Source organism: Xyrauchen texanus, chromosome 22 (assembly GCF_025860055.1).
Source record: "Xyrauchen texanus isolate HMW12.3.18 chromosome 22, RBS_HiC_50CHRs, whole genome shotgun sequence".
NCBI lineage: Eukaryota > Metazoa > Chordata > Actinopteri > Cypriniformes > Catostomidae > Xyrauchen > Xyrauchen texanus.
In genome coordinates, this window is record NC_068297.1 from 26,936,858 (window position 1) to 26,960,892 (window position 24,035).

At 35.7% G+C, this 24,035-nt stretch overlaps 1 protein-coding gene across 3 annotated transcripts; it reads left to right on the forward strand.

Annotated features, from left to right (window-relative positions):
• The first annotated feature begins 6,571 nt into the window (after positions 1 to 6,571).
• On the forward strand, positions 6,572 to 23,633 carry LOC127662510 (transmembrane protein 62-like). 3 transcript variants are annotated; one of them, XM_052153715.1, is made up of 14 exons: positions 6,572 to 6,883; positions 9,977 to 10,088; positions 10,209 to 10,331; positions 11,600 to 11,645; positions 13,651 to 13,792; positions 13,880 to 14,004; positions 15,261 to 15,383; positions 15,553 to 15,708; positions 15,898 to 16,057; positions 18,696 to 18,809; positions 18,932 to 19,031; positions 19,126 to 19,206; positions 19,549 to 19,667; positions 20,816 to 23,633. In XM_052153715.1, the coding sequence occupies exons 1-14, from the start codon at positions 6,689 to 6,691 to the stop codon at positions 21,134 to 21,136; spliced, it is 1,917 nt and encodes a 638-aa protein (XP_052009675.1). In that variant the 5' UTR covers positions 6,572 to 6,688; the 3' UTR covers positions 21,137 to 23,633. The 3 variants fall into 3 exon arrangements, with proteins under 3 accessions (XP_052009675.1, XP_052009676.1, XP_052009678.1); XM_052153716.1 differs by having other exon boundaries at positions 18,932 to 19,016; XM_052153718.1 differs by having other exon boundaries at positions 19,549 to 19,692; positions 20,816 to 20,938.
• The last annotated feature ends 402 nt before the right edge of the window (positions 23,634 to 24,035 follow it).

The following is a 24,035-nucleotide window of genomic DNA, read 5'->3' on the forward strand; positions in this document are numbered from 1 at the left end:
AAGCACATTAAGGCAGCATAAAAGTAATCTAAATGACTCCAGTGGTTTAATCTGTGTCTTTTGAAGTGATATGATGGGTGTGGCTGAGAAACAGGTCTATGTGCAAGTCCTTTTTTACTATAAATGTCCACTTTAACATGCTTCTTGTTTTGTTCTTGCGATTTGCATTCATCATGTATATTGCCACCTATTGGGCAGGGAGAATTTATAATAAAAAAGGACTTAAATATCTAATCGTTTCTCACCCACACCAGCATATCACTTCTGAAGACCTGAATTTAACCAGTGGAGTCTTATGGATTACTTTTATGCTGACTTTATGTGGTTTTTGGAGCTTCAAAAACAAAATAGATTTTTGCTACCTATTCACTTGGATTGTATTGATCTACAGAGCTGTGATCTGGGATGACATGAGGGTGAGTAAATGATGAGAGAATTTTCATTTTTGGGTGAACTATCTCTTTAAGGATAATAGGCACCCAGTCACTTAATTATGTTTCTTTTGATATTGTATGTCATATATGTAGGTCCCTTCAGAGTTTTGGACAGCAGGTGCTGACAAACTGGTGAAGAAGATGAGGAGGTTTGAAGAGTTCACTCCTTGTCAGCTGCTGCTTGATCATGCCAAGGATTCGAACAAAAAATTCACAAGTGTCTTCAGCCATCATGTACCATTACTACTTCATAGAAAATTTGAAGAGATCAACATGAAAATGTTGATCTCATGGTTCCTTAAAAAGGAAATGATAACATTTTCCCCCATAAGAAACCGATGGCATGGCTAATATTTAGGTAGCCTTTGGCTAAGCCTTTTTTATTGACATAGAAATGTTACTTTTTGTGTTGTTTTTTACATTAATGAACTCTTCGGGTAGAAATATTTTCTAATGATGGTGTACAAATAAAACATACAGACAGTGTGGGACCTTGAGTGCATTCCATTGCAGCCCAGATGTCAAATCAGAACCTCCTCATGTGATTCCTCCTCACATGTTTTGAAAGTATAGTGAAATAACTTAATTTTAGTGTGCTTTGGCATGTATGCTCTCTCTCTCTCTCTCTCTCTGGACTTAGAAAGTGGACTCTGAAAATAATTAATATAAATTAATTAAATGAAATGTTAATAAATGTCTTGGGAGATTATTGCTTATTTTTTTATTGAGTTTTAGTTTGCTGATTATTTGCTACAGGCCTGCTTAAAGGAATACTTCATCCAAAAATGAATATTCTCTCATCTCATTTTCAGCCTCATACATCCCTGATGCGTATGACTTTCTTCTGCAGAACAAAGATGTTTAGAAGAATATTTCATCTCTGTAAGTAAATGGGGACCAAATCTTGTAAGGTCCAAAAAGCACATAAAGGTAGCATAAAATTAATCCATATGACTCCAGTGGTTTAATCAATGTCCACTTAAGCAATCTAATCGGTTTTGGGTGAGAACAGGCCAAAATGTAACAATTTTTCACTCTGCATCTTGCTATTGCAGTCTCTAGGAACAATCATATTTTCAGGCTTGATTACACTTTATAGTGCTTGACCCATGCACAGAGTGTTGGATGGTGCTATAGGAAGAGTAATCAAGCTTGAAATCATGATTGCCAATGAGACTGCTGATGTCAAGATTTATAGTAAAAAGGAATTTTATGTTCTCACCCAAATTCAAATTGATCACTTCAGAAGTCATGGATTTAACCACTGGAGTCAAAAAGATTTAACGTTTTTATGTCACAATTCACTTGTATTCTATGGATCTACAGAGCTGATATCTTCGTTTGTGTTCTGCAGAAGAAATAAAGTCATACATGGATGGCATAAGAGTAAATTATGAGATAATTTAAATTATTTGGTGAACTATCCAGTTCAACAGCCCGTTCATTTGAGATCTTTGGCGTGGTTGAATCAATTAACTAAATCTAGTGGAATGGTCAACGTTTGCTTGAGGATTTTTATTAGGGCACAACTTGATCTGCAGGGGGCGCTTGGTGGCTCAACATTTTTTTTTATTGACCAGCTTTCAGGGTGGATTTTAAGTAATTGGAGAAATTGCCACATTAAAAGTGAGGAGGTAAGCGTTTAAAAAAAAATGCATGTCATGAAATGGCCCCACAACCTGAAATATACCCAGTGTTGGGTAAGTTGCCCTAAAAATTAATAACTACTAATTACATCGACAGAGTAATAAGATTACTGTACTAATTAATCTGTCTGAAAAGTAATTGCATTACTTATTACTAATTACTTTCTAAAACCCTTACCTACCACGACCAGATAAAAAATACAACTTTAGACATTAAATGGTTTTAATTCTTTCAAATAAATCAAATAAAATCAAATACATTTTTCATGAACTGGACAAAGAATTTAAGGGGGCAGCGGTAAATTAGAAAACATAGATGTTAAATTTTAAATTCAGTATTGTTTTATATAGAATTGTTCTATAGTCTATACAGTATTCAACATAATAACATTAAAAGTAACTGCAATTAATTTACTTAAAAATTAAGAGTAATCCTTTACTTGAATTTTTTTCCAATGAAAAAGTAATTTAATTACATTATTAACTAATTAGTAATGCATTACACCCAACACTTACCAGCTACGGAAGCAATGGAACTCAAAACAGTACAGAATATATCATATGCTCAAGCAGTCAAGCAAGTAAAAGTGACTAATGGAAATTTGAGGGAAAATAACATAACCCAGTCTAAAGATACTTGTAGTCATAAGTGTCTTGAGGATGGAAACATGCTTGTGGTAAACAAAATTAATTTAGTAGCTTTTATAGCAGAAGTCATTAATTGTTCAGCTCAAACAGACAAAAGAACAGAAAAGCTGAAAATTATTTTATCTGCAGCTGCCCGACATCTGGGTATTACTGAAGTTTCAGTTGAACAGATTCAAATGATACTTGGACAAACTGAAGGAACAGCAGGGATGGGTGATCCTTTGGGAAGTCAAAGAGGTACAAATAAAATATGAACATTTTACAGTGGAATGCCCGAAGTTTGATTGCGAATGGACAAGAATTTAAAAGATTTGTTTATCAGCTAGCAGTTTTACCTGATATTATATGTATTCAGGAAACTTGGCTTCGTCCGCAATTAAATTTTAGCATTCCTGGCTACAAGTTGGTTAGAAAGGATAGAGTTGGTACAAACGGTGGAGGATGTGGGACATTTGTTAAAGATGGGGTGGCTTTTAGAGAAATAATAATAGATGCTCCAGGGGAATGTGTGATTGTAGAGGTGTGGACACAGGGAGGGGGATTAAAGGTGGTAAACTTTTTTAATCCTTGCAATCAGTTAATATTAGATGATCTAAATACAATAAGAATCAAGGCTGGGGACAATTTGATATGGTGTGGGGATTTTAATGCACATAATTCACTTTGGGGAAGTTTATGCACAGAAAATAATGGAAGGATAGTAGAAGAGTTTATGGAGGAATATGCTTTAGTGTATTTAAATAATGGGAAGGGTACTAGATACAATATAAGGGATTCATCAACTTCTTGTATAGATCTAACAATAGTCTCTGGAGCTATAGCTTTAGAATGTCAATGGGAAGTTCTAGAGCAATCAACAAATGTGATGTTGGATTGGAAATTTATCAACACAATAAAATAATGCACAATAGATGGAGGTTTGATAAAGCTGATTGGGATAAATTTAACAGTTTTTGTATTGATGAAATGGAGAATTTTAGCTTAGAAGATAATATAGACTTGTGTTCTGTCAGATTAAATGCAATTATTATAAATGCAGCTGATGAATCATTCCTAAATCAGAAGGTAAAGGCAGGTTGAAAATTGTTCCATGGTGGAACGATGAATGCACTAAAGCCGTTAAAGTTAGAAATAAAGCTTTTAGAGAGCTAAAGAAAACCTTAATACCCATAACTTTAATTATATATCAGAGGAAATGGGCTCAGGAGAGGAAGATAATAAAGCAAGCTAAAAGGAATAGGAAGGGAAACCCAACTAGGAGAAGTATGGTGTGTCCTTAAAAAGATGGTTGGTGTTTATAGAACTCAGAATATTCCAGTCATAGATGAAGGGAAAACAGCAGTGACGCAAGAAGATAAAGCGGAAATGTTAGCTTCCACCTTTCAAAAGGCACACAGTTCAGATAACCTAGGAATAAATTATAAGAGAAGGAGGGAAGAAATTAAAGCAACATCAAGATATTTATTTAAAAAAAAAAAACTGATAGTCAAACAGCTTTGGATGCTGCCTTTAATATGTGGGAACTTAAAAGAGTATTAATGAGGGTTAGAAGTACTGCCCCTGGAAAAGATAGAATTTGCTATATTATGATTAAACAGATGGATGAAGTAATACTTAAAGTAATATTGGTTCTTTTCAACAAAATTTGGATGGAAGGACAACTACCGTTATCCTGGAAACAAGCTATAGTAATCCCTATTCACAAACCAGGGAAAGATTCTGCAATAGCTGGAAATTATAGGCCGATAGCTCTGACGTCTAACCTTTGTAAAATAATGGGAAAAATGATAGTTAATCGACTTTATTATGCGTGTTAGAAAGCAAAGGTTTAACAGCTCCTTATCAGTATGGTTTTCGACCAGGTGGATCCACCCTAGACGCACTAATACGATTAGAAACTGATGTTAAAAATGCTCTAGCAATGAAAGAGGTGTTAGTGGCAGTATACTTTGACATTGAAAAAGCATATGATATGATGTGGAGAGAAGGATTGCTATTAATGTTGCAAAGAATTGGAATTGAAGGAAGATTTTATAATTGGGTTTTAAGTTTCTTATTTGGACGTTCGATTCAAGTCAAGGTAGGCAATACATTATCTCAGATGGTGAATGTAGAAAATGGAACACCACAGGGAAGTGCCATAAGTCCTGTATTATTTAACATAATGATCAATGATATATTTGAAGGAATTCATACAGGTATTAAAACAGCATTATATGCAGATGATGGAGCAATGTGGAAGAGGGGAAGAAATGTTAAATATATAGTGAAAAAATTACAAGAAGCAACTGAGAATGTAGAGAAATGGTCAGTGGAATGGGGATTTAGATTCTCCATTTCCAAAACATGTTGTCAGTTTTTTACTAAAAAGAGGATTTCAGAAAATATTAAACTTTATTTATATAAACAGCCACTAGAAAGGGTATCAAATTTTAAATATTTAGGTTTATGGTTTGACTCCAAATTAACTTGGAAAATTCATGTCAAATATATTGAAGAGAAATGCAGCAAAGTACTAAATCTAATGAGATGTATAGTAGGCCAAGAATGGGGGACTGATAAACAATCTATGATCAACATATATTGTGCTCTCTTACGATCCGTTTTGGATTATGGATGCATTATATATGGATCTACATCAACTAGTACGCTAAAAAGGTTAGATTTAATTCAAGCACGAGCTTTGAGATGTATCACAGGAGCAATTAAAACAACTCCAATCTCAGCAATGCAAGTGGAAACAGGAGAGTCCCCATTATAAATAAGACGTCAAAAATGATCTGTTGCTTACTGGATCAATTCACTAGGGCATAAACAGGAACATTTTACAAGAGCAATAATAGAGGGGAGTTGGGAAACAATAAACTTAACAGGAACGGAATTTGCATGGAATGCAAAGGAATGGGCTACAGAAATGTTGCTAAATAATATATTATTTTCATTAATGACCCTATTATTTTCTCCAATACCCCCCTGGTTTTTTTAACCAACCTGAAGTTGATTTACAAATTCATGAGTGTTAAAAAAGGACAAATTGATATTAAAAGCTATACAATTGAATATATCAGAACAGTTTATTATGCATTTCTTCCAATATACACAGATGGATCAAGAAATCCAGAGATAGGTCATACTGGATCAGCATTTTATGTTCCAGAATTTAAAATAGGAAAATATGGGAGATTAACAGAAGGGAATTCAGTGTATACAGCAGAATTGGTGGCAATTCAGATGGCTCTTAGTTGGGTGGAAGAAGTGATGCCAAATAAAGTTGTGATATGTTTAGATTCAATGGCATCACTTATAAGCCTACAAACATATCAAACAGTTAGATATGACATCTATATAGAAATACTGAATATTTTGTATGGATTAAGGCAAGCTGGAACAATAATAAAATTTGTTTGGGTACTAGCACATGCTGATGTACCAGGAAATGAAAGATATGATAAAATGACTAAAGAGTCACTTAAACTAAACATCCCTACTATTACAGTTGCATTAAGTAGGATGGAAGGAAAAAGTATCATTAAAGATGCTTGCAACCAGAAAGAGCTACTAGAAATGGGACGCAAAGAATTTACAATCAATAACATATTAAACACAAAACAAGGATCCGGGGAAATTGTAAGGTCAGTTTTAAAATTCATTAAGCATAGTGGTCTTAGGAATAGAATATAGACATCTTTTAACATACATCTAGACTGAAATCACTTCACACTCCAGCACAGGTGGTGGCGGTATGCACCTTAAAGTTAGTATGCAACCCGCCAATAAATCCATAGAAGAAGAAGATGATGATGTTGGCGAATACAGCGCGCTGATTTGTTCGTCCATTGTGGCTCTGTCACCACTTCATTGAGCCGAGTGGGAGGATGTAATCTGTCTGACTGAGAAAAGTGCATGACCAGAGGCTGCATGTGTCCGGGACCTCAGTGAAGACAGGGACATTTCGGCAGGATGCTCCGGCTGTTTGCGGCTCTGGTGATTGTTGGGCTTCTGCTCGCCTGCTTCACTTCCTGGGTGTTTGACAGCTATGACACTGCTTGGCACCCTAAACGTAGTTTGGATGAATCCGGTGATAAAAGCATGAACAAGAGGATCGGCCCACCGTATCCCAGCGGACAGCTGGAGAATATCTTTTGGTTTGTGCAGGTAAAAACAGGTTTGCGCTGTCAATAAGACTGCTAGTCTATGGAATTACGATTGTGTCAATAATAATGAATGTAACTTTACAAAACTGAACGTAACTTTATAAAACGGAACGTAACTTTTTCAGAAACTATCAAAAATATTCCATTGCAAAAAAAAAAAACACAATTAAAATGAAAAAAAAATAAATAAATAAAATGAACTCAGTCGCACGAATTTAAAAGGCTCTTCAAATATGCTTCAATTTTTGTTAATGTTTTTCAAAGATTCGTTTTCGCAAATCGTGGTATTGTCAGATATGCCTAATTCTCTAAAAAATTCAAAATATCCTGCAGAGCTGAAGTGGTTAAACAATAAATTTGCAGAACTGTTGCACACTGTAACGTTACATGAATAAAACTTTTATCGATGTTATTAGTTACTTCAGTAACACGAACTTACTTCAAGCTGCCTTGAAGGACAAGAGGAGGAAGATGATGCCGCTCCGTGTCTCTCCTGAGAGCTCATCTTTACAGACTGATCGAAGACGATTATTAGACGATCGATCGAAGGTCGTATATAATATTCTAATATTAAATTATATAATAATAGGTCAAATATTATTTACATATTGTTAGTAAGTAATACAACAAGGCATGACGTATTGCATAACTACAAATCACCGCGAGAGCTTTCCAATATGCGCGCCACTGAGTGACGTCTGTACATCCGAGAGAGAGCACCTGTCCATCAAAAGCTCACTATCCAATCAGAGTAGATCACTGTTAAGCCCACCCCCACGAGAGCTTTGTCTCAAAACAGCAAACGAAAAACTGCGAAGCGTAAGCGAAATCTGTGGCAATGTATTCAGAATCCACGATTTGCGAAAACGAATCTTTGAAAAACATTAACAAAAAATGAAGCATATTTGAAGAGCCTTTTAAATTCGTGCGACTGAGTTCATTTTTTCATTTTAATTGTGTTTTTCTTCTTTTGTAATGGAATATTTTTGATAGTTTCTGAAAAAGTTACGTTCATTATTATTGACACAATCGTAATTCCATACTAGTCACGAGAGGTCACAAAAACGTGTCATGCTGTCAATGAGCTGATCATGTGATTGATTGGGGGAATTGCTTTTATTTTGTGTTCTTCTATCATTTATTCTCGATTCAGTAAACAGGGTGATTGTTATATTTAAGCATTAAAAGTCAGGAAAAATCACAGTGAACGAGCCATGAATATCATGTAGTTGTGATGAAAATAAACGTTACAAATTTATCACAAAAAATTTAAAAAAGCATCACTAACAATAATTTGTGTAATCAAGCCTTTATTTAGCTTATTCATTAACTTGTATTTTTTTTATTTTTAATAACAAAACAGACCACCCTACCTGCTGGAGACCTTATTTACAGCAGCGCCAAATTAGATTTTTAATGGGAATGACAACGAGGCTGTTTCACAAGAGTGTTTTTGTTTATCGTTCCATGAAGAATCAATGATGAATTATCTGTCCAAGAACATTAAGTACACAAAGAACTCCAGACAACACGAGTTGTGGGAAAGCAGGAGCTTTATACCGTTCGTGCCATTGAGAAGACTGTAAAAACAGCCTTTTTGTCATTCCCATTAAAAATCAAAGATGGCGCTAGCGTGAATAAGAAATGTAAATATCGTACTAAACTAATTTGTAACTAAAGTGAAAATGATCTCATCATTTACTCAACCTCAAGCCACCCCAGATGTTTATGACTTTCTTGTGCAGAACACAGATTAATATTTTTAGAAGAATATTTCAGCTCTGTAGGTTCATACAATGCAAGTGTAAGGTGCCAGAACTTTGAAGCTTCAAAAAGCACATGAAGGCATCATAAAAGTAATCCATAAGACTCCAGTGGTTTAATCCATGTCTTCAGAAGAAATATGATAGGTGTGGGTGAGAAACAGATCTCACCACATCACACAATCTTAAAATCACCACAATCACATTCTTCTTCTTTTGTTTTTTGCATCTCACCTTCTTCCTGTATATCACAACTACTGGGCAGGGATGAGAATGTATTGTAAAACATGACTTAAATATTTATCTGATTCTCACCCACACTTGTATAGCTTCAGAAGACATGGATAAAACCACTGGAGTCTTATGAATTTGTTTTTTATGCCTCCTTTATGTACTTTTTGGAGCTTCATAGTTCTGGCCAAAATTCACTTGTATTGTATGGACCTACAGAGCAGAAATATTCTTTTTAAAACCATAATTTGTGTTCAGTATTTGAGAAAGTCATAAACGTCTGGGATGGCATGAGGATGAGTAAATGATGAGAGAATTTTCATTTTTGGATGAACTGTCCCTTTAAAACCTTTCTTTGATGGTAATGTCATTTAGATTTTCAAACAGTGTCCCATGATCATAGAAAACGTAAAATTATCAGGACAATTTAAAATTGTAATTTCTAGGCTTTGAAATGTCTTGGAAATTAATAAAATCAATGAAAAGTTGTGAAAATTTCAATAGACAATATGCATTTTACCAGTTATGCTAAGCTCTGTAATATTTCAGCGGCTAGAAATTGCTCTTTGTGTGTGCAATCTCTGTGAAATTTTATATATATATATATAAAAATAAAAAAAAAGTCTTTATCCAGTAATTGATGATCAGAAAATTCATAGAAATTAATTGGTCAAAGGGGTGGAAACTCTGTTCATAGTTGTATATTACATTTTAATAACTACAAATAATAGTAACATTTTAATAATTGTATTGATGTCTCACACTATATGATAGAAATAACAGAAAAACTTAATAATAAAATAGAATAACTAAAATAAACAGAAGTAATTTTCATGTCACCTTCAGGATCTTGTCCTTTCATTAATGGTTCCTGTCTGTTAGCTTTCTGACATCAGTGGATGTATGCTTTTTAGAAATGTTATCGTTATTATGCATTGTGTTATAGTTTGGCTGGAGAAACATTCAGCCATTAAGTGACTGGCACATGAGAGGTGCCTCCTACAATATGACACTTGTTCTATAAATAGGCAAGTTTTATGTGAGAGTTTTCAAACACAAGCATGTGTTAGACTTCTCACCATGCCGATTCTTCTGTGCAGGTGTCTGACATCCATATCAGTCGTTTCCATGATCCCAAGCGCATAACAGACTTCGAAAGGTTTTGTAGTGACACCATTGATGTGATAAAACCAGATCTTGTGCTGGCCACAGGTGAGCTGGGCTGTTAGTTGGCAACACAACTTGACAATTTAAGTTATCTCTTTATTAATAAATACATAGTAAATAGTCACATGGCCACATTACACCAAATCATGTTTTACTTTTTAACAGGGGACTTAACAGATGCAGTAGGCTCTCTTCAACATGAGGTGGAGTGGCAGTCCTACCAGAACGTCCTTAAAAGATCACGAGTGCTGGAGCGCACAAAATGGATCGACATTCGGGGAAACCATGGTGATTATTTTATTTTTCTTGACTTTATTTTTAATATCAGCTGGGTCCAGTAATCTGCTGGTAGAGTTTGACAGTTTGGGAGCTAAATAAAGATCAGAATTAAGTTTCTTCTATCCAAATCTCTGTTGGTTTATAAGAATAATTGACCATCTCTTTCTGCTAGCAATAAAACATTTAAAGCATATTGAGTGCAGACAGTTGGACACTGTTCTGCAGCACTAATGACTTGAAATGAATCCTGGCTCTATATTAAACAGGATATTGTCTGCTTGTGATAAGAGAACAAACCTGAATGGATTTATAAATCTTAGCTTGAGTAAAGCTGCATATTTATTAGTTCTGTCTTGATTTGTTTAGCCAAAAATGAACAATTTGTAATCGTTACTCACCATCATGTCATTATAAAACCTCTCTCTATTTTTTTGTTCCAAAGAATGTTAAAGGACATGTTTAACAGAACATCCACTCTGCTATTTCGCATTCAACCAGAGTGGTTGACCATTTAGTATATGAAATTTTGTTGTTATTAACTGAAATCTCACCTTCCACGACTGTGTACGTTACACTTTGTTCCCTATTATACTGTGTGACATGATGAGTTTTCCAGACTTGTGACATTTATATACTGTGTAGATATATGCAATATAATATGTGCAATTTTAACATTAATTTTATTAATTGATGAAATGCATGGATTTGTACATTTTTAAAAAGATAAAATGTGACCGAAATGATGAAAAATGTATGATAAAATAACATTTGTAGAATTAAGATTTTCATAATGTACCTAGTTAGAAGGTCCCCTTATAATTAACAGCATTAGCTCAGAGAGAATCATTTCACATGTTATCAAAATGGATATTATAACTTTAAAATTCCCATGTGAGTCAGAAATAAATTGAGAGCTTGTGAATCAAAATTGAATGTAATAAAATCAGGAAATCTGTATCAATAACTAGCCCTAATGTTTAATGTTATATAGAGTGCAATGTAAAATAACGTGATCGTGTGGAGCAGGATTTTGGAATGAATATGGTGGGCGGGGCTACCCATGATGCTGCAGAAACAGAAACGAAGCGACCAACATAACATCTTGTTCCTTGTCATGGTCACACATTTGGTTAGGACACAGTGTTGGTGTTTGTTGGCCTCATTGTTGTTTTAGATCTCTGTGTTGCTGCACTGGTGTATTATTAGTTATTTTGTCCCCATTCTTCTGCTTCTGTTTCCAGGGAATCTTTACTGATATACTTTTATTTCCTCCACAGATGCCATTAATATTTTATCACTGGAGAGCATGAACAATTACTACAGGTCTGTACCAATATTACAAATGCAGAACATTGTGGCTATTAAACTACTAAATTAATATAAAGTTTCACTTTAATGCAACATACTTAGTAATTAAAGTCAACATGAAGTCAAAATCGACCCCATTTACTTTTTTCATACATGTTCCTGGTCTTATTATGAACGATTTATTGGTTGATGTTATTCCAAAGGAAATTATTTTATTTTTTCCGTCTCTGTAATCTTTCATCAAAATGTTATAACTTGCTCTGCCTCTGAAATGACTTCCCTTTTCGGCCGACATTACCAAGCCATCCTATTTTTCATTTCAAAACATTAAGCTGTAGTTGACTTAACAAGTATATGTCATTGTGAAATGGCGTTCACACCCTATTTTACTTCCGTATTGTAGTGTGATTTAAATGAAAATGTAGGATAGGAATATTTTATTTAATTTTTATTTAGTTGTGAAAAGTGCTAAGTATTTGAAAAAAAGTCAATTAAGTCAGCTAAGGTTAGGGTATACTTTGGCTATGTATCTGATTGGAATACGATCTTCATGATTGACTGTGTATCGCAACTAATCCGATTTTTGCTTCCTGAATTTTCTGGCATAGCTGTATCGGTTGCTATAGCAATGACGCATACCTGCCAACACTCCCGATTTTACTAGGCTTCTCCCGATTTTCCACCCCTCCTCCCACTGTACTCCCAATTTACAATTTCTTCCAATAAACATGATTTTTCGCTCATACAGGATCGTCCCTTATGTAAATATGAAATAATGTGTCCCGTATTGAATCAATACGGGACACGATTTGTCCCGTAAACTGGTCAGATGGTGTCACGGTAAAATTGTTCCAGATTGTTAATTTAACATTGATATAATTTGGAAAAAAATGTCTACAGTAGGTAAGGAACCATCTGAAAAGTCCACACATTGTTCTAAATCTGTGGATATTTTGATTGAAAAACAGAAGGTTCAATATTAATGTTCAGTAAGATGTACAAAATTACACAGATCCAACAATGTATGATAATTTTCACTGAGTTATAAAGACAAGAAGTACAGGTAAAGGCAAGAAATGTTGTAAAGTAAATGACTAAAAAGTAAAATAAATAAATATATATAAAAATATAAACCAACACAGATGTATACATAAGATAAAGAAGATATAATCAAAGAAAATATTTTTTAGAAGTCATGGGTCAGAAATTTCTCAGCATATAAGAAAGGATATAATTTTTTTTTTATTATTAGTAACTCAAAAAGCATTTATTGCTTAAACGGTGAAGTAAGGGACAATCTGAATACATGGTACATTTTTGGTATTATTCATCTTCAGTGTAGTATTATTGACTGGTACTATCGCTCCCTATACGTATATTAAGTAGTCTGTGTGGTAGTCCACCGGCTGCCGTTCCTCGCACCACGACCCCCCCGGAAAAAAAATCTCCCTATTTTATCACAATCCAATGTTAGCAGGTATGATGACATTGTGTCTATACACAAAAAAAACAAAAAACCAACATGCAGGAAGTTGAATAGAGATTTTAGCTTATAACATTGCAGTGGCAGAGACTGTGGAGGCTGGCATGTGCTGCTTTATTTCGTGCTAAATATTATCGGATTTCAATTGGATATGTACAAAAATCGTATTTGGACTGACAGTCTGGTGATAATATTTGGACTTACTTTAAAAGGCTGAGCACTCAACTGTTCCTTCAACGGAACGGGACTCATAAAAATGAAATATACCCTAGCCTATAACCTTTCAAAGTATAGGCTTTATTATTATTTTTAAAAAATGCTGTGATGTTATAGCAAGTTTTTAGAGCCAGGCGGTGCAGTTGCTTTCTTTTTACAAGCACGACAGGGAACGACTTGCTTATGACTCTGCTTAATACACCTTGTTCTGTGGAATGTTTCCCCAAAGATTGCTCCAATGGATGAGAAACAAGATGTTGATTTACTGTTGAGAACAATACATCTTGAAATGTTTCATTCCCTCCATCCCTGAATATCTAGGAAGTACTCTGCCCATCAGAAAGTTGGATCCTTCCACTACATCCACAGAACTTCTTTTGGAAACTACTCGTTCATTTGTGCTGATGCCACTCTAACCCCTGGGCCCAAACGACCCTATAACTTTTTTGGGATCCTCAATCAGGTAGGAGAACTGTGCTACCCACAGCATTGTCTGTTTGAAAGTGATGTCTGCCTTTTCTGTGGATTTAAATGTAAATGTTCCCCTTAGACTCAGATGGATTTGTTGGCGACCTTTAGAGAAGAGAGTTTGAGCAGTAACAAGTCCATCTGGTTTGGGCATTATACCACATCTACCATCATCTCCCCCTTTCCAGGAGTCAGAGAACTCATGAGGTTTGGCTAAATCTCTTCCCCTCTTTGGCCACAATTACACTGCCAACCAATTTCTTTCACCAATATCTGATATATATCTCGCATCTGGTTACATGCATGTAAACAGCAAAAACACTTAAGAGATTAAATTTAGTTTTTGCATCCACTTTCACATGTGGTTCCATATCTGATGTAAATCTGATATCTAAACCCTCATATCTGATTCTCCTCTTAAAGGGATAGTTCACCCTAAATGAAAAGATATTAACACTTGTTTTCAGAGAGTATATCTTGCAGTTGCCCTTTTGACAACCTAAATTTGTCATTTTTATACTTAAAACATAAAAACAAAAAACAATTAGCCAATTGGGTAAGAAAAATTTACTTTGTTACCTGAGCTCACCCCAAACGTAGTTAATTTTGGAAGTTAAGGTTAGCAGTCAGGTTACAGGGTAATTGCAGTCTATTGGGGCTTTTCCACTACACGTACAACTCGACTCTGCTCGCTTTTTGGGGGGTCTCCACTGTGGATAGTACCTGATATTTTTTTTTTTTTGTACCACTTCGGTCGAGGTTGAAAGCAAGCCAAGCCGATACTAAATTGGATGTCAAAATCCTGCAGATCACTGATTGTCAGAGAGAATCGTCACTACCAGCATCACTGGATTTCCGACACGGGACATCAACCCTCTAGTTTTAAAGTTAGCAACAGTATCATTTGTTCACATGCCTTTCAAATTGTGAAAAAAAAAATAGCTGTGAATAAAACCACGCCGTGGTCAATAAACGAGGTGCAGACGGTCCACTCGTTGGCGAAGAAATAAACGATGCAAAACTAAAAAGTATTTCAGTAAGTGTATGGCCGCACATGGCTACCACCGGACTTACCAACAGTGTAGGGAAAAGTAAAAAAAAACAACAACTCAAAAGTGACTACAGAACCATCAAGGAAAAGTGGAAGTGGTTCGACCAAATGGATGCTATCTCAATGACAAGCAATGGGAGGGAGAGTGCCGTGGACTGGCGTTGATCCAGGATGGAGGATGGTATGTTTGGTTATGTTAACTCTATACTCTGCTTGAAATGCACTATCCAGCAGTGGAAAAGAAAGCTCAGAAAAATAAAGCAAGTAGAGTTGAGGCAAATCGAACTGTAACGTGCAGTGGAAAAGTGCCATAGACCTTTTATTTTTACCTTCCATTGATGAAGGTGCAAACAACTTAGTCCAAGTGTGTGTTTTGCTAAATAAAGAGTCTTATCTATTGGTTTTTAAACAGTACAGCTGTGGCATATCTGTGTGGGCACTTGCATACACTAAGAGGCTTCATGCCAGTATTGCATAGTAGACATCAAGGAGGCACGCTGGAGCTAGAGCTTGGAGACTGGAAGGACAAACGCAGGTAAGATCACTTGAGCAAAGAACAAGGCCCACACTCAAGGGACTACTACCTGGTGTAAATATAGCTGACTTTTAATCTTAGCAAGTATAAAAACAACTGATAAATGAGAGAGGCATTTCATAAAAACAGTTTGAAAATAGTCACCCACAGTTCTCCTTCCTTGGTTCAGGTACAGGATACTGGCTTTTGATCATGACCTGCTTAGTTTCTCTGACTTCACTTTTGAGGACTGGCCAGCTGTGCTGATCACCAATCCCAAAGATGCGCAGTACCTGCACCCAGGAGTGGAGCCTTTGGTTCGCATTCGCAGTTCCACACACATCAGGTGTCTCTGTGTGTGTCCTTTTGAACCTTCAACCACTCAAATCTTTATCGACATTATCATCTCCCTTCCAAACTTAATTCATGTTCCTTGCCTGCATTCAGTCTTGTCCTGTCATTCCAAGAATGTTGAAGTGTGTTGTTCATCACATCACTTATAGTTCCCCTGTGTGCTGTGCCTCGGGTTGTGTAGGGTCATCACTTTCTCAGAATCTCCAATCACAGCCGTGTATGTGAGTGTGGATGAAGTTCCGCTTGGAGAAGCTGCCAGTGCAGGCGGACCTCTTTATGTACTGCACTGGGATCCATCACTCTACGCCACTGGACTGCACACTATCAGTGTTAAAGTGGAGGTACATACAGTAACTATAGTGTTAGCTATGTTGAAAGATCCCCAGCAGATCCTTTTATAAGTAGTAATTGCTAAGGCAAGCATCACTCTAACTATTGCACATACTGAAAGTGATACCTCAAATTGTGCTACTTGAGTAGAGGTGTGCTATTACTTTTCTCAGCAATCAGACTTAAGATTATTGCCTGGCAGGCAATACAAGATTCTGTTTGTTGCAACTTGTCACAAAATATCAAGTTTGCATCACTTTCTGATTTAATTTAGTTTAGTAGAAAAATGCAGGAGAAACGCTTGGTGACAGAATCACTTTGAATGACAATCAGCATTTGTGAGTGTAATAACAGATGAAAAATTTCAGATCAGCTTGATGTCTTAGAAGTAAAAGAAGAAGCTCACTGGTCACTTCAAGAGAACACAAAAGCCCGCCCTGGCAAAATAACGATTCTTTCAAGCAAGCCTGATGTGCTTTTTAAGTTTTTGAAGCCATTAACACAGCAGGAAGTTCTGACGGTCAAGTGATTAATGACCTCCTGCTAATGTGTGCTTCATCTCCCTACGCCTGGCTGGCAATTATGTAAATGAAGCTCATATCTGAAAATCACTGGAAAAATGTAATAGCACCCTAGCACCCAACCTGGGCTGTGTTTCCCTAAAGCATCATATGCTATGTAGATTGTAGAAACCATTTGCTCCAGTGGTCTCTAAGAGCAACTTGCAATGCTTTTGGGAAATTCAGCCCAGAGCACACTTGCAACGTCATAGCCAGTGTTGGACTACAAGTTGTGACGCTACTAACTTAACTACATTTTTCATTAATGTAGTGAATAGCTCTTCCATTAGCAAACTACATTTTCCAGCAAGTAGCGCGACCAAACGCTACATCATGTTTTGATCAAGAGTATAACCAATAGCCTTGTTCACTGCGTAGAAGCCAAACTTCTACTGGCAAAACATCTGACAAACTTGAAGCATATTCTGGCTGCAGCACCATTCTATTCTATAAAACAAAGAATGTTTCAGACACTTTGTTGTTAATAGACAACACAACAGCATATTTACCAAATTAAATAATTCAAAAGGTTATTATTGCCTTTTGGAGGATTTTGTTTCTGTTCTGAATATATATATATATATATATATTCTTATTATAAATTACTGTCATGTATAACTCATTTCATGGCATTTAATTAACTGTTATTTTCATGTAATATAAATACAATAATTTGTAAAAGAAACTTATTATGGCATTTATTATTATGCAACAATCTATAAAGCAAACAAATATTTGTAGCGCAGCCTCTGAATGTGACCTGTAAAGCTGGCATTGCTTGTCAATGGCAAAAAAAACAGTAATCCAGAATTCCACTAATATAGGTAACAGATCCAAACCGCCAAGCAGGAATCAGAGTCCAAATATACAGGCAAAAAGTCAATACAATGTTGAGAGAGCAACAATACATAAACACTCAGAATTGCTGTTGGAATTGGCAATCCTTAGACTAGAGAATGTGTGCATGACTAGTGGCATATATACTAAAGAGTGATTAGACACAGGTGAAACTGCCTATTATGGTAGAACTAAAATAAACTCTGGAGATAGCTCCCTCTGGTGACTGGGAGCCATATTGTCATGAAGCGATGCCACAGGTGAGGAGAGAAACAAGCCCTGAGTCTCATTCACATATTATCCATAAATATTATGTGACCAGCACAAAACATCAGCCCATGGAGAGTTTGTCATAAAATGTGATCTTTAAGAAAGTACGCTACAGTACACCTGGCCACAGTAAGAGGAGTGAGAAGTGTGAAGTATAGTATCAAAATGATTTTTTTAATGGCGTCTGGTCTTTTCTGTTTTTATTTTCTGTTGTATTTTATTTTATGGCCATTATTAACTGTATAAATGTTACTTTTCGTTAAATGTATTCAATATGCATTGATAGTAACTTGTAGTGTAGCTAACTACTTTTTCAAAAGGGTAGCTTGAATGTAGCTTAACTACTTTAAATTATGAGTTGCTTGTAGCTTGTCAAACTACTGTTTCAAAGTAGCTTCCCAAACACTGATCATATCAACATGTTAAAACCATATGACATTCTTTCTAACGTGGAACAGACAAGTTACATTTTTAAATACAATTTCAGGGTTTATTTACCCTATAATGAAAGTGCACTCTGGTCTGGTTTAAGATTTGAAGTTCCATAAGTTGAGTTTCAAATGTATTATCCCAAATGGAACATTTTTGTGTGCATTCCTGCCATATTTAATTTTAGCGCATTATTCATTATTTAATTTGAGATTGAACTTTAAATCGGGTCCTGTTCATTACACAAAGTGATCAAATGGCTTCAGAAGTCTTAGAATATAGTTCGCGATTCATATAGGTTGCTTTTAATTTAGTTTTAGTGTGTTTTTTTTGTCCTTTTTGTAGCTTGACAGACAAACTTTTCTCCTTTTGTGTTCCATTGAAGTCACACAGGCTTGGAGAGAAATCAGGGTTTGTAAATAATAGCAGACTTTTCATTTTGGGAGAACTATTCCTTTTAAATACAGAACTTATTGTATGACACTAGAAAAAAGTGACATGGTGCAGGCTGCATTTCTGCTATGAACAACTAATTTCTCTGTCCCCGTGCCAGGACTCAGCAGGTCGCTCAAAAGTGCGAGAGCAGCAGTTCACCCTAGAAGAGGACCTCACCCCCAGTTTTGGCTTCATACAATCCTTCATCCTGCTAACAGATCACTACATACTGGTGGGGAAATCGAATAGATTTATTTTGTCCTGTTATAAAACCTTTACAAAAAACTTTATCACCTGTTTTACTTCAATTAATTAGTATTTGATGCATCTCTATACCTGCATTTCTTCCTTCAGGCACGGATTGCCTTTGTAGCAATAGTGTCACTAAACCTAGGCGGGCTTGTAGTCTTCAGAGTTATGCGTGTATCCTCTGCAAGAGGTATGTCAGTTGAAGGTCATTTTTATGCATGAAAAATTAAATGCATTTAACACCATTGACACTAGACAACTATGTACCTCTCATAATTTATTGGGGCTTTCTTCTCAAGCATGGATGTCCCTACATCTTGTCAGTAAGATCAACACCTTCTACTACTCTCTGTTGCTGTTCAACCTGTGCACAGCATTGGGTAAGTCACTCTCTGACACCCACTTAACAGTTTTGCAAATTGTTGAGACATAATTGCTTATGATGACACTACAGAAGCCTGTATTAATGTTTTATAATCAAAAGAATGGAGTGTTTTTCCATCCTTGCTGAGGCTATTATGAATCATTGATAATGATATATTATTACGTGATTATTAAATGAATGTATCATAGATAATCAGCTCTCAAAAGTCTTATGCATACCTATAATCAACCGATGACCCCATTCATTTGCTCTTGAAAATACTAGTAACGTCAGTATGGACTCATGCACCAAGTCCTGTCATGCATTAATTGTCCTTGCTGTGTATGGTGCTTTTTAGGTCCATGGTTCATTGGGGAAGTAATTGATGGTCACAATGGGGCCTGCTTTGCTTTTGGTGTGTTTGTGGATGGGCATTTCCTTGAAGGCAGTCTATCCTATGTCGTGGGAGTTAAACAGGTATGATGCTGATCATTATGAAACGGTGTGTTTTTTTATTAGGGATGGGTTATGGTGGTGGACTAGATGTCCAAAAATGTCTGTTGACCAGTAAGGTCTACTAGTTTGTCTAAATTTGATTGGCTTTATTTATTATTATTTTTTTTTTTATATTTGTCTCTTACATTGTTGCATTATATATTTGGCTGTCTGGTGCTGGTTTTGGAGTGTCCTACCATGAACATTGCGTTTTTAAGATATTGCGTTAAGTCGCTATGGACCGGTGCCTCAAAACTAACAGGAATGTTTATAGTGGCTCAGAGAAACAAAGTTTACAGTTCTCGAGAAAATTAATCTACTAATGGCTTACTTCCATTTGTCTTTGCATATTAAGTTGGGATAAGAGAGAATTGGGGGGTGTTTCCCCTTTTCGGAATTCCCAATGCGCTCCCAAGTCTTCGTAGTGGTGTAGTGACTTGCCTTAATCGGGGTGGCGGAGGACGAATCTCAGTTTCCTCTGCATCTGAGACCATCAATCAGGGCATCTTATTATGTGGCTTGTTGAGCTTGTTACCACAGAGACGTAGCGCGTGTGGAGGCTTCACGCTATTCTCCGCGGCATCCACGCACAACTCGCCACGTGCCACACCGAGAGTGAGAACCACATTATAGCGACCACGAGGAGGTTTACCCAATGTGACTCAACCCCCCCTAGCAACTGGGCCAATTGGTTGCTTCGGAGACCTGGCTGGAGTCATTCTGCATGCCACTTCACACTTCAGCTTTATTTGTAATATATTTAAACAACTTTTGATCGTTGCATTAAAAACAGCTCATGATGGCATAAAGACACTGAATTTGATATTAAAATATGTTCTCAGAACCCACAATACTTGTAAACTCCACCTTATTTTCCCTGTCTGACAAAAAAAACAAATTATTACAAATATATGTGTGAATTGATTGTTATTAATTTTGTTCAATAAAGCTTTTGCTGTTTGCATCAAAAGCTGGTCATAAAGCCATAAAGACGCAAAATTAAAATTGACTTAAGGTCAGGTGAACCCGAAAAAACTAGTCGTCCAGGCAACCAACTGATTTTAAAAATGTAGTTTTGCACATCCCTAGCTAGAAGTATTTGGTCATAAAAGGATGTCTGTCCTCCACAGATGCTCTTCTTCAATATGCCTCTCACTTATTACCTCTGCTGGAGTCTACATCACAGGTTTCGCGGCGCCAACTTTTGTTCGCACTTCTGCCACCCAGGGTGCCGCTGGCGGACTCTGGCTGTGCACCTGGGCATGCTGGTCCTCTTGATCTGGCAGGCCTATTCTTGCTACTTACTGTTGAAGACCTACGGGCCACTGGCCTTCTTCCTGTCACCGGTACGTACATGGGCCCTGCTCATGGGCTTGCTGCTGGTGTACAGGGTGTGGTGGGGACCGCATCCTCGAATCTCTGATTTCAACAAGACCAACAGACCATTTTGACAGTGACAGTTGAAGTGAGGCCTTCACTTGTTTTATTCTCTTGATGGACGTTGTTTTGTGCCAAGATATTCCCTCCTGCCTCTCTTTTCAAAATCACTTAAATCCTTTTTATGAATGGATGATCGCATCACACATTGAGGACAGGGCCCTTTCAAACCTGGCTCTGATACTCCATTGACAGTAAGATGCATTTTTTGATTTTATAGCAAACTGCCACAGTTTTGAACCCAAAATGTTTTAAATTGAAGTCTTGCCAGTGTTGAAAGATGTATGTGGTTAAGCACACCTACCTATTACTTTAAACTGCAGATTGTTCTTTTTTATATTTAATTACATGTCTGTTTTAATTGTGAAAGGCAGTCAAGAATGGAATAAGACTGCCTGTTACTCTTAATAATTAATATTTCTGCATAAAACCCACCTGATCAGATTCAACTAATGGGTGGGTGAATCTCTTGAAACCTGTCAGGTACAAATTGTATTTGACCTCAAAAATTCTCAAAAGAAAACATATTTTAATGAAAGAAAATGCAGCTATTTTTTAGGGCCATTAAGATTTTTTTCCCTCTTTACTGTAGTGCAAAAAAACACTCCCTCTTTAATATATATATATATTATTTTTTTATTTTTTTCACATTTTAGAATATTAGTAAAGTCATCAAAACTATGGAATAACATAAATGGAACTTTGGGAATTATGTTGTGACTAAACAAAATCCAAATAAATCAAAACTGTGTTATATTTTAGCTTCTTCACTGTAGTCGCCCTTTGCCTAGAATTTGCAGACATGAACTCTTGACATTTTCTCAAGCAACTTCTTGAGGTTTCACCCTGGGTTGCTTTTTAAACAGTATTGAAGGAGTTCCCATCTATGTTGGGCACTTATTGGCTGCTTTTCTTAATTATTTGGTCCAAGTCATCAAATTCAAAACTTTTTTTTTTTTTAAATAACATTTTAGTTTTATAATGAAATAAATTAATATGTTGGCACAGTTATATTTTTGTCTACAAAACAAATTTCAAACATTTAAGCAAACGCCTTCAGATCAAAAGATTTTTAAGATCATGAGAAACATTTCAGTCAAGTGTTCCAAAAGTGTGTATATATATATACACACCTTGTATGTAAAGTACTTTTAAAAATAAAGGAGTAATGCGAATCGCCACTCAGAATAATAGCAAGTACAGAAAACACTTGATGCAGTAATGAGAATTTTGGGGGAAATGTGCTTGATGTCAATAATTCAATGAGGCTTAATTTTCTGTATGCAAAATATAATCTATTATTATTTATAATTTTATACATAATGCAAGTACAGTTGCATAAATAGGAACGTCGCCTTGTCGTACCAAAACAAAGAGGCACCAAAACACTTTCCCGGACTTTCAGTTTCATCATACCACGGTGGTGGAATGACCTTCCCAACTCAATCCGGGAAGCTAACTCACTCTCTATCTTCAAAAAACGGCTAAAAACACATCTTTTCCAAAAGCACTTAACCGGTCAATAAAAAAAAAATAAATAAATAAATAAATAAATATATATATATATATATTTACATTTCTTGTTGCACTTAAATCTGTTTTGTATACTATTATGATGATAGTGAAACTTTGTAATATGGCACTTTTTTTGTACCACTGTCTCCCTAAGATGATTCGCTGATGTTCTTCCTCTTTTGTAAGTTGCTTTGGATAAAAGCGTCTGCCAAATGAATAAATGTAAATGTAAATGTAAATATTAAAACATTGAAAAATAAGGAAACAAAATATGCACAATCATGTTACGTGTTTATTAACACCTTCTAACAGATCCTTTATAGTTAGTTTTGCACATTTGCAAACCACACAACCAACCTAGAACAAAAAGATATTTTGAAAAGAAACACTTGTGTTGTCAGAGGTCTTTCTTTGTCCCCCCACAATCCACTTGACCGGTAACAGAAAAGAGCTGTGACAGAGTTTCTGGTATATTCACTGACATTTGTGGTTTTCTGTGTTATGTCAGTTCACACAAGGTCTCTTTTGTGTCTCAGGAAAGAAACGACTTGAACAATAGGCTGCTAGTTTGTCTTTCAATGACCTGCACGTTATTTTGGAAGACTTTTGTTGCCGTTTTAAGGCACATGATGAAGAGAATGAACACTGTTAGAAGATTTCACATTTACTCAGTACTGTTAATCTAGATTTGTGGTGAATCTGTGAATGTTTGATGAACATATGATTACACAAATAAAAATATTTGATTGTTTATCAATATTGATATTGTATTTTCTGATTGTTCTGCACTGTTTTATTGGCATTCTCTCTTTCTGTGGTCATGTGACTTTCGTAGTTTCACTGATGTTGGAAAGTGCTGTTCACTTCTATGTGGAAGGATGTGTATATTATTGATAAGTTTTTTCTTTCAGTGCAACATAAAAGACATTATATAATTATTCAGGGTTTACTTTAAAACAATGGCTTTGCAACACAATAAGGGAAAAATGTTTTAAAGCTGGCATTTTTTTTGTATCTTTACATTCGATTTTTTTTTATTTATATGGCTGTGTTCACATATAACGAAGTAAACAAGTTTCATATTGTGACTTTCATATTGTGTGGTTCCTTTTTCAAGTAAAGGCACTGGTCAGAAAGATAAAGAAACTTTTATTCTGATGTAAGGTAATTCTGATCCAGTAACACTTTACAATAAGGCTCTATCTGTTAACATTCGTAAATGCCTTAGATTTAATGAAGAAACAATGAAGAATATATTTGACAGAATTAGTAATGTTACTATTTCTAAATAAAATAGTTCAATGTTAGTTCATAATGCATAAACTAATTAATCCAAAGAGACTTTCATCACAATTATTATGGGATCAACCCATTGGGGTTAAGTGTCTTGCATGGTGA

Excerpts from the sequence above, each read along its gene's own strand:
- LOC127662510 (XM_052153715.1), top strand. The coding sequence starts at position 6,689 with ATGCTCCGGCTGTTTGCGGCTCTGGTGATTGTTGGGCTTCTGCTCGCC. Across the intron at positions 10,332-11,599 it reads CGACATTCGGGGAAACCATG|ATGCCATTAATATTTTATCA; the intron begins GTGATTATTTTA and ends TTTCCTCCACAG. Across the intron at positions 15,709-15,897 it reads CGCAGTTCCACACACATCAG|GGTCATCACTTTCTCAGAAT; the intron begins GTGTCTCTGTGT and ends CGGGTTGTGTAG.